General features: G+C 46.6%; 1 protein-coding gene across 1 annotated transcript in view; it reads right to left on the reverse strand.

Annotated features, from left to right (window-relative positions):
- Positions 1-12,065, reverse strand: part of LOC124721370 (DNA mismatch repair protein Msh2) — a 229,822-nt gene that overhangs the window by 55,813 nt on the left and 161,944 nt on the right. Inside the window, exon 10 of the mRNA XM_047246303.1 lies at positions 2,082-2,293. Coding sequence (XP_047102259.1) covers positions 2,082-2,293 — 212 coding nt within the window. The remainder of the gene's footprint in view (positions 1-2,081; positions 2,294-12,065) is intronic.

Genomic DNA, 12,065 nt, shown 5'->3' on the forward strand with positions numbered 1-12,065 from the left:
TAAACTTGGGGAAAACACTACACACCAACCCAATAGAATTAAATCTTCACTATTGAGAAAACCGCCAGCAATCCACTACGCCAAGCAGTTGTTGCCATTCAAGCACCTGATAGAGATGGCGGGCAGAAACCGTCTCATTGCCAGTCCGAACACTGTGGTGCACTATGACCCCTAGCAATTTGTAACAAAGAGTGTAAAAAAGGATCTCTGTTGTTTGTCCCATCAATGAATAAGTGTTGTTAGCATCGGTCAAGCGATTATGTCAGCGTAGCATCCACCAAATGACTGTTGACTTGATCTGGTATAATAAGTACTAGCTACTGTTGATTATGAGCTTCCCTTCAATTAATTCACAGAATCCCATGTGATGTAAGTACTTTTACCATTCTATTGTGTGAGAAATGTCTGAGTAATTTGCTTATACTGCAGATTCTCAATTCTTATTGGTGTCTTTATACAATGAATATACGATAAAGCAGATGATGAAAAAGAGTGTCAATTGTGAAGCGCTTAGAACAGCATCGGAAAAATAAATTACAAAGCAGTCTGAAAAAACATTTCTGAAATCCACTTCATGTCACAGAAAAAAGCGAGCTTCGGAAAGATAGCTGTAACTACTGGCTGTAATGCTAGTAGGTAACTGTTCCCCTCTATGACAACAACACAGCAGCCACCAATAATTAATACATATTAAACGAATATTTCCACATCAGTTATGGAAAGAACAATGCACTGTAAAAACATACTTCCAAAACCAACACCACAATAAAATTAATCGTTTTCAATTGGCAATTACAGAAAAAAAGTGTATACTAAAATAACAATAAATACTAGCAAATAGTAGCTAAACTTTATTGCAAATTCTTAAAACACACACACACACACACACACACACACACACACACACACACAAAAGAGGTACTAACAACAGGTAACAGAAGAATATCAACGTGCACTTGACTGTAAATGTGATGTTGTTATACTCTGGAACAATAGAATGAACAGTTCCTGCAATAGACAAACATATATGAATTTGCCAAGCATATGTGGGAGTTCGTGGAAAAATGACGAACAACAAAAAGTTTCACATTAGTTAACAAGATAGGTAAATGGTTTTAATTCTAAATGTCTTAGCAACTGTATGCTATATATTACAAAAAATAATTATATAAAATTATTTACTAATATATCACACAATTGACAAAGCTTTCAGGAATAAGAAGCAAAACATATGAGGTACAACTATAATTGCAGATTCAATTCCATAGGAAATGATAGGACAAACTTGATGCACTATTAAACACACAATTGAGGACCAAACACATCATTAGCATATGGAAAAAGTCGTCAGCGAATAACTGCTTGGGTCTATGAGCGTATACTAGAAAGCAATCCTGTATTAGATTACAAAAGTCCAGTTTAAAAACATACAATGCAGTAGAAGAGTGTCTATATTCTCTGATTGTGAAATTATACAGAACACTTTAAAAAGTTCAGACAGAAGTGGGGGGGATTTGTACCAATGACGTCTGGGGACCTTCATTTGTGTCACTTGGTTAGTGGGGTTGAACTTCACAGGAATCTAAACTGGTCTCTAGGCATTCCAAAACAAAACATTCCAGCAATGATGGGTCATGACACAGAATGCTACTGACTGAGGGCAAGAGACATAATTAATATATGTTGCACCAAGACTGGCCTTCCAATCTCTGCACACAATCCCAAAATAGGGGACTGCATTACTGACTACCTTTTAGATTCAAAAGGAGCCATCTCAGCCAAAGCCAGTGGTTCTATAATATAGTTACAAGGAAAGAATTGCTCCAAACATAATGATAGACATGATCTGTCTGCTGTTTTTATTTCTCCTATAAAACAAAATGCAACAGCAGATTAAGAATCAGCCACATTGTGAAGAAAGTAGCTGTCAACAAACATGCAGAAATGCATCACGACTTATTTCAACAAAACACAGAGATCAAACTGAGGAGAGTAAATGAAAGGAACAGTACCAATAATTTGAACAGCTTTCATACTTCTGAAAACATGTTTCAGATTTACAAATTCATTTTGTAACTTACCTTGCAACACTTTATCTGTGGATGGCTTCACATAAAATTCTCCCTTATCTGCAGATTCTAAGTCTACCGTGTATTCAATCAAACCTTTAAATTTTTCCATGTCAAAAATATATCTCTTCAGTGGTTGTACCAGCATTGTTCTGACAACAGGGTGGTTAACTGACTGCAGTCGATGTAACAAGCCTGGCAATTTTATTAATGCCTGATAAATCCTAAGGGAGAGAAAACAATATTAATTCACTGAACTAAGAAAAATAGAATTTTTCAACAGCATTTTTTGAGGATCATTTAGTAGAACATAACACTGCATCAGTAACAACATATTTTATAAGAAACAAAATGTACAAAACTGAAGTCATCAGAAATCTTTATTTAATACAATATGTATTAACATACACAAACATTTACTTACGTATGTCCAAGTTACAGTTCAAAATTCTGAAATGTTTAGGATGCAACATTTGTCAAACCAAGCATGATAGTTTTATTATTCCAATTGATTTAGATGAAAATTATGTTTACAGAAATAACGAAACTTAAAAATCTTCAACACATGACAGAAAGGAGGTTTGAGATTGAGAGCCCAGTGACAATTACAATTAAAAAAGTGATTCATTTTGATTTCACTATAAGTATACAGTCCATATTCTATTTGCCAATTTTGTAAAGCATCTTCCACTAACAAAGTCAGACATTTTCCACTTATTTGCTGTAACTCACAGTTCTGAATATTATTTAACATTTTCTAAATTGAAGGTCCAGGATGGAAAACAATAATATTATGAAAAGGAAAAATTGCTATTCAACATACAGAGATGCTGGGTTGCAGAAAGGCACAACATAAAGACTGCTACATATTTAAGCTTTCGGCCAAAAGGATTTATTCCACAGAAGCACACACACACGCGCACGTGAGAGAAGTCTTGGGCTGCAAATGGATAAATCAATGGCCGAGTACCTACATTGAGCCAGACTGAAATGTGTGGTGGGCCAGTATTTAAGAGGCAGAGGTCAAGTTGTGACAGTAAGTTTTCGACATCTCTGCCTCGGCCAGTAAGCACGGTGCCACTCTACAAGGGGTTATGGGTGTTAAAATCTCCTCAAAGCAGGAAAGGTTTAGGGAGTTGATCAATCAGTGCAGCTAATACATTCAGGGGTACTGCATCATCTGGAGGAAGATAGACATTGCAGACAGTTATTTCCTGTGTCATCCTTATTCTGACAGCCACAGCCTCAAGAGAGGTTTGAAGGAGCACAGGTTCACTGCATACAAACTACACCTGACACTATTACAGTTGCTACAGCACCTATAGTATCCCTTATAGCCACAGAGGGCAGGGGTTCACATTGCTGGGAACCAGGTTTCCTGGAGGGCAATGCAGATAGCAGGTATAAAGCTTACCAGTTGCCGTAGCTCAGCCAGGCGGTGGAAAAAACCACCACAATTCCACTGGAGGATGACATTGTGAGTCTGGGAAGGCACGGAACATTCAAAGAGGCAGTTTACGCCTCTGAGTTACCTGCTGCCACTGACTTTGTGCCTGAGCAGTCTATATCCATTGTGTCTGAGGGTGGGTTGGTTGGTTGGTTTGTGGGATTGCAGGGCCCAGACTGCTACGGTCATCGGTCCCTTTTTCCAAAATTTCAAACACCCACACAGAATAAAAAAGAACAATGGAAAAGACGGTGGACGACACAGGACAAGACAGACACAGATAGGGACCAGACAAAAGGAATTAAAATCACACAGAGTGTGACAGTGGCTGGCCGACCATAGAGAGTAGGCCAAAGGCCAGACTCAACACAGAAAAAGACAAACAGATTCATCTACATCTACATTTATACTCCGCAAGCCACCCAACGGTGTGTGGCGGAGGACACTTTACGTGCCACTGTCATTACCTCCCTTTCCTGTTCCAGTCGCGTATGGTTCGCGGGAAGAACGACTGTCTGAAAGCCTCCGTGCGCGCTCTAATCTCTCTAATTTTACATTCGTGATCTCCTCGAGAGGTATAAGTAGGGGGAAGCAATATATTCGATACCTCATCCAGAAACGCACCCTCTCGAAACCTGGCGAGCAAGCTACACCGCGATGCAGAGCGCCTCTCTTGCAGAGTCTGCCACTTGAGTTTATTAAACATCTCCGTAACGCTATCACGGTTACCAAATAACCCTGTGACGAAACGCGCCGCTCTTCTTTGGATCTTCTCTATCTCCTCCGTCAGACCGATCTGGTACGGATCCCACACTGATGAGCAATACTCAAGTATAGGTCGAACGAGTGTTTTGTAAGCCACCTCCTTTGTTGATGGACTACATTTTCTAAGCACTCTCCCAATGAATCTCAACCTGGTACCCGCCTTACCAACAATTAATTTTATATGATCATTCCACTTCAAATCGTTCCGCACGCATACTCCCAGATATTCTACAGAAGTAACTGTTACCAGTGTTTGTTCCGCTATCATATAATCATACAATAAAGGATCCTTCTTTCTATGTATTCGCAATACATTACATTTGTCTATGTTAAGGGTCAGTTGCCACTCCCTGCACCAAGTGCCTATCCGCTTCAGATCTTCCTGCATTTCGCTACAATTTTCTAATGCTGCAACTTCTCTGTATACTACAGCATCATCCGCGAAAAGCCGCATGGAACTTCCGACACTATCTACTAGGTCATTTATATATATTGTGAAAAGCAATGGTCCCATAACACTCCCCTGTGGCACGCCAGAAGTTACTTTAATGTCTGTAGACGTCTCTCCATTGATAACAACATGCTGTGTTCTGTTTGCTAAAAATTCTTCAATCCAGCTACACAGCTGGTCTGATATTCCGTAGGCTCTTACTTTGTTTATCAGGCGACAGTGCGGAACCGTAACGAACGCCTTCCGGAAGTCAAGAAAAATAGCATCTACCTGGGAGCCTGTATCTAATATTTTCTGGGTCTCATGAACAAATAAAGCGAGTTGGGTCTCACACGATCGCTGTTTCCGGAATCCATGTTGATTCCTACATAGTAGATTCTGGGTTTCCAAAAACGACATGATACTCGAGCAAAAAACATGTTCTAAAATTCTACAACAGATCGACGTCAGAGATATAGGTCTATAGTTTTGCGCATCTGCTCGAGGACCCTTCTTGAAGACTGGGACTATCTGTGCTCTTTTCCAATCATTTGGAACCCTCCGTTCCTCTAGAGACTTGCAGTACACGGCTGTTAGAAGGGGGGCAAGTTCTTTCGCGTACTCTGTGTAGAATCGAATTGGTATCCCGTCAGGTCCAGTGGACTTTCCTCTATTGAGTGATTCCAGTTGCTTTTCTATTCCTTGGACACTTATTTCGATGTCAGCCATTTTTTCGTTTGTGTGAGGATTTAGAGAAGGAACTGCAGTGTGGTCTTCCTCTGTGAAACAGCTTTGGAAAAAGGTGTTTAGTATTTCAGCTTTACGCGTGTCATCTTCTGTTTCAATGCCATCATCATCCCGTAGTGTCTGGATATGCTGTTTCGAGCCACTTACTGATTTAACGTAAGACCAGAACTTCCTAGGATTTTCTGTCAAGTCGGTACATAGAATTTTACTTTCGAATTCACTGAACGCTTCAAGCATAGCCCTCCTTACGCTAACTTTGACATCTTTTAGCTTCTGTTTGTCTGAGAGGTTTTGGCTGCGTTTAAACTTGGAGTGGAGCTCTCTTTGCTTTCGCAGTAGTTTCCTAACTTTGTTGTTGTCCCACGGTGGGTTTTTCCCATTTCTCACAGTTTTACTCGGCACGTACCTGTCTAAAACGCATTTTACGATTGCCTTGAACTTTTTCCATAAACACTCAACATTGTCAGTGTCGGAACAGAAATTTTCGTTTTGATCTGTTAGGTAGTCTGAAATCTGCCTTCTATTACTCTTGCTAAACAGATAAATCTTCCTCCCTTTTTTTATATTCCTATTAACTTCCATATTCAGGGATGCTACAACGCCTTTATGATCACGATTCCCTGTTCTGCACTTACAGAGTCGAAAAGTTCGGGTCTGTTTGTTATCAGTAGGTCCAAGATGTTATCTCCACGAGTCGGTTCTCTGTTTAATTGCTCGAGGTAATTTTCGGATAGTGCATTCAGTATAATGTCACTCGATGCTCTGTCCCTACCACCCGTCCTAAACATCTGAGTGTCCCAGTCTATATCTGATTAAGTGATAAAAGCCCCCTGCCCGGAAAAAACACGCAAAACTAAGCCTGCCATGGCAGTGTCATCTGTTCAAAGGGCAGGGAGCTTATCTGGCAGCGCAACTGTCTGCCTGAGCGCAGCTAAAAGGGGACATGTCAACAAAATGTGGACCACCATCAAAGCTGCCCCGCACCGACATAGAGGCGGGTCCCCACGGCGCAGTAAATACCTGTGCGTCAGCCGGGTGTGGCCAATGCGGAGCCGACAAAGGACAGCTGAGTCCCTGCGAGTGGCTCACATGGATGACCACCACACAGTTGTCGTTTCCTTGATAGCACGGAGTTTATTGGGTGTGGTCAGATCGCGCCATTCAGCATCCCAAAGCGCGAAAACTTTGCGGCGTAAGACTGCTCGCAAATCAGTCTCCGGGAGGCCAATGTCCAGAGTTGGTTCACTGGTGGCCTGTTTGGCCAGGCAGTCAACATGTTCATTGCCCGGGATGTCGACATGACCAGGGGTCCACACAAAGACCACAGAGCGGCCGCAACGGGCAAGAGTATGGAGGGACTCCTGGACAGCCACCACGAGACGAGAGCGAGGGATGCACTGGTCAATAGCTCGAACTGCTCAGGGAGTCGCTACAGATAACGAAGGACTCACCTGAGCAGGAGCGGATAAACTCTAAGGCACGAAAGATGGTGACAAGCTCAGCAGTGAAAACGCTGCAGCCAACCGGCAATGAACATTGTTCACAATGGTCCCCTAGAGTGAGAGGATAACCAACACGAGCAGCAACCATCGAAACGACAGTGTAAACAACGCCAGAGCCCTGATACATGACAAGGATGAAAAGAAAGCGGTGGTGGAAGGCCTCCGGTGGGACTGAGTCCTTCGGGCCCTGTGCCAATTTGAGCCGAAGGCAAGGGTGGGGCACACATCACAGGGGTGTACGCAGGGGGGCCTGGAAAGGAGGCGGAAAAGGGAAAACCCCAAGTCCGGAGATAAGCTCTCTGACGCGGACCGTGATCGTACAAACCGACCGGGGCCGACATTCTCTGAGATGGATGACTGACTGAGGGAACAGGAGATGATAATTAGGATGCCCGGGCAAGCTACAAACATGTGCAGCATGAGCAGCCAGTAAACATTGGCGCCGTAACTGCAATGGAGGGACACCTGCCTCCACAAGTATTCTGATCACAGGGTTGGTCCGGAAAGCACCAGTGGCAAGTCGTATCCCGCTGTGAAGGATTGGGTCCAGCACCCGCAACGCAGAAGGGGATGCTGAACCATAAGCCAGGCTCCCATAATCCAGACGGGACTGGATTAACGCCTGGTAGAGCCGTAAGAGGGTAGATCGGTCGACGCCACAGCTGGTGTGGCTCAAGCATCGCAGAGCATTAAGATGCCGCCAACACATCTGTTTAAGCTGCCGAATAAGTGGGAGGCAAGTCAACCGGGCATCAAAAACCACACCCAGAAACCAATGTGTCTCCACCACAGCAAGAAGTTCGCCGGCAAGATAAAGCTGCGGTTCAGGGTGAACAGTGCGTCACCGGCAGAAATGCATAACGCAGGTCTTGGCAGCCAAAAACTGGAAGCCATGCGCTACAGCCTAAGACTGCGCCTTGCGGATAGCGCCCTGCAGCTGACGTTCAGCAGCTGCAATGCCAATGGAGCTATAGTAGAGGCAGAAGTTGTCAGCATACAAGGAAACTGAGACAGACATTCCCACCGTCACAGCGAGCCCGTCAATTGCAATTACAAACAGGCAGACACTTAAGACAGATCCCTGTGGTACCCCGTTCTCCTGAACTCAGGAGGAACTAAGGGAAGCCACGACTTGCACGCAGAAGGTACGATGCGACAGAAAATTTCGTAGGAAAATCAAAAGCGGACCCCGAAGACCCCAACCATGAAGCGCAGAGATGATGTGATCGCGCCATGTCGTAGCGTACACCTTCCGCATGTAAAAAAAAGACAGCGACGAGGTGCTGACGGCGGGCAAAGGCCGTACGGATGGCTGACTCCAGGCCCACCAGATTGTCGGTGGCAGAGCAGCCTTTACAGAACCCACCTTGAGACGGAGCCAGAAGGCCCTGAGACTCTAGTACACAACTCAACCGTCGGCTCATCATGTGTTCGAGCAACTTGCAAAGAACATTAGTGAGGCTAGTGGGGCGGTAGCTGTCCACCTCCAATGGGTTCTTGCCAGGTTTCAACACGGGAATAACAATGCTTTCCCGCCACTGCGACGGAAACTCACCCTCGACCCAGATACGGTTGTAAAGGTCAAAGAGGCGTTCCTGGCAGTCCACTGAGAGGTATTTCAGTATCTGATAGTGGATGTGACAGTGGATGCGATCTGGCCCGGGAGCTGTATCAGGGCAAGTGGCTAGGGCACTGTGGAATTCCCACTCACTGAATGGAACATTGTAGGATTCAGGATGGCGGATGCGAAATGAAAGGCTCCGACATTCCAACCGCTCTTTAATGGAGCAGAAGGCCATCGGGGAATTCACAGAAGCGAAACTGAGAGCAAAATGGTCTGCTAAGCGGTTTGCAATTATGTCGGAGTCTGTACAAACTGCTCCATTCAGTGACAGCGCAGGGATGCTGACAGGGGTCCGATAGCCATACAGGCGCCTAATCTTGGCCCAAACCTGCGATGGAGAGATACTGAGGGCAATGGTGGAGACATACCGTTCCCAGCACTTCTGCTTCTGTTGGTGAATGATGCGGCGGGCCCACGCATGGAGCCGTTTAAAGGCTATGAGGTTTTCTAATGAGGGATGCCGCTTGTGACACTGGAGCACCCGCCTGCGATCCTTCATCGCCTCGGCGATCGCAGGCGACCACCAAGGCACAGTTCTCCGCCGAGGGGACCCAGAAGAACGGGGAATGGCAGATTCTGCGGCAGTAACAATGCTGGTGGTGACCAAGTCAACCACCGCATCAATGGCGTCATTAGAAAGAGGCTCAATTGCGGCAATGGAGGAGAACAAGTCCCGGTCAGCCTTATTCGTAGCCCATCTGCAAGGGCGCCCACAAGAGTGACGCTGTGGCAGTGACAAAGATCGGAAAGTGGTCACTACCACACAAGTCCTCATGCACACTCCATTGGACAGACGGTAAGAGGCTAGGGCTGCAGATCGAAAGGTCGACGGCGGAGTACGTGCCATGTGCCACACTGAAATGTGTGAAGGCACCATTATTTAAAAGAAAAAGGTCGAGCTGTGCCAATACATTCTGAATGGTGGCACCTCGACCTGTTGCCACTGACCCACCCCACAGAGGGTTATGGGCGTTGAAGTCACCCAGTAACAGGAAAGGCTATCAGCGCCGCCAGGACATGCTGCGGGACATCACCATCCAGTGGAAGATAGAGACTACAGACAGTAACAGCCTGTGGCATCCACACCCGAACAGCGACTAAAGGTGTTTGTAGAGGGACAGACTTGCTGTGAAGAGAGTGAAGGACATAGATGCAGACACCACCAGACACCCTTTCATAAGCTGCCCGGTTCTCATAATAACCACAATAGCCACGGAGGGCGCGGGTTCGCATTGCTGGAAACCAAGTTTCTTGAAGAGCAATGCAGAAGAAAGGGTGAAGGATGAGAAGTTGTCGGAGCTCAGCAAGATGGTGGAAGAAACCGCCGCAGTTCCACTGGAGGATGACATTGTCCATGGCTGAGAAAGGCGTGAAGGGACTGGGGAGGCAGATTACGCCACTGGGTCACTTGGTGCCACTGATTCAGTACCCGCGCGAGTGACATCCATTGCGTCCGAGGGTCTGGCAAGATCCAGGTCTTCAGCATACGCCAGAAACTCGACCTCATCCTCAGACGCTGAGCTTGTAGGAAGCGGTGGGACGAGTGCCACCGCAATGTCGGGATTCTTGGGAACCTTTTTCTTTTTCTGTTTCTCACGAAGTGTGGGAGGGCTTCCCTGAGTCAGTCTCAGGGAAGATGACCGTGAGGCCCTAAGACCAGACACTGGTGGTTGTTTCAGCCACATGCAGGTGTCCACTTTTCTGCTGGTCTGAACTTGCGAAGGGAGGTCCCCATGGGACCCCTTCCTAGCGAGAGGAGCTGAAGAAGTCTTACACTTCTCCGGCTGGGAAGTGGGAACTGATGTCCCCGATGGTTGGGGGAGTGTTGCTCCTGAAGTAGATGGAGCAGGAGCAACAGGGAGTGAAGTGACCCCCACCATCAAGCGGGTAGGTGTGGTCCTTTGACCCTGAGAGCTGACTGTAAGTGTTGCAGCTGATGGAACTGTAGCAGGAGTGACAGTGGTGGCATAAGAAGACGTCATGCGCATGGAATGAAGCCGTTCAAATTTCCGCTTAGCCTCAGTGTAGGGCAGTCAGTCCAGGGTCTTGTATTCCATTATTTTCCTTTCCTTCTGCAGAACCGGACAGTCAGGCAAGCAAGGGGGATGGTGCTCTCCGCAGTTGACACAGATGGGAGGCGGGGCCCATGGAGTATCAGGATGGGATGGACGACCACAATCGCGACGCATGAGGCTGGAAGCACAGCGAGAAGACATATGGCCGAACTTCCAACACTTGAAGCATCGCATCGGGGGAGGGATACATGGCTTTCCATCACAGCGGTAGACCATCACCTTGACCTTCTCAGGTAATGTGTCACCCTCAAAGGCCAAGATGAAGGCACTGGTTGGCAACTTGATGATCCCTCGGACCCCGTGGACGCGCCGGACGAAATGGACACCTCGTCGCTCTAAGTTGGCACGTAGCTCGTCATCGGACTGTAAAAGGAGATCCCTGTGGAAAATAATGGACTGGACCACATTTAAGCTTCTATGGGACGTGATAGTAACTGAAACATCCCCCAGCTTCTTACAAGCGAGCATGGCTCGTGACTGGGCAGAGGATGCTGTTTTTATCAAGACTGAAACGTACCGCATTTTGGACAAGCCCTCCACCTCCCCGAACTTGTCCTCTAAATGCTCTACGAAGAACTGAGGCTTCACGGATACAAAGGATTCCCCATTAGCTCTGGTACAGACGAGATACTGGGGCGAATACGTTTCACTGTCATTCATAGCCTTTCGTTCCTCCCATAGTGTGGCACGATTTGGGGTCATACACGTTAGCTTTAAAATGAGCCCTTGAACACTTAGAGACTGCTGGTGGCTGGCCACCAGCAAGAGATGAAGTGCCATGCTTCATTGCATGTCATCCACCCTGATGCCACCTACTCCGACCAAGGGCCCTCCCCATGGGCACCACCCAGCCACAGCAAGGGTCACCTGGCAGAATGGCCATTGCTGGGAGTCCTGAAGCCCCAGGGAGATGGGCATCTACTCCTTGGCATACATGGAGAGTAAATGCCGCAGGCATCAGTAGACTAATCCCTGTGTTGTCAGGGGGCTACAATCAACAGGGTACATGGCGGCCCCACCACAACGGACTGGCTACCATGCTGGATATTAGGTGCGATAAAGTACATGGTTGCCGCCTAAAGCAACACTGCATAGTGCATAGTGGAAATTGCACCCAGGAACGCAACCTCACCCAAGAGATGGAGAACGAGCGGGACGGCAATGCGACGATGGTAAAGCTGGCTAGAGGTCTTAATGCACGATGGATAAAATCCGCCATGTAAGGCGCCCTTCCCCAATTGTCTCGCTCTTCGGAAGAATTTAGAACGATGGAGATCAAACCCGATAGGGGACCATCACATATAGGCCGAAACATTTAAGACTCCTTTTAGTCGCCTCTTACGACAGGTAGGAATACCGCGGGCCTATTCTAACCCCCGAATCCGCAAGGGGGAAACTGTCTGAGG

This window comes from Schistocerca piceifrons, chromosome X, assembly GCF_021461385.2.
Source record: "Schistocerca piceifrons isolate TAMUIC-IGC-003096 chromosome X, iqSchPice1.1, whole genome shotgun sequence".
In the NCBI taxonomy this organism is placed as follows: Eukaryota; Metazoa; Arthropoda; class Insecta; order Orthoptera; family Acrididae; genus Schistocerca; species Schistocerca piceifrons.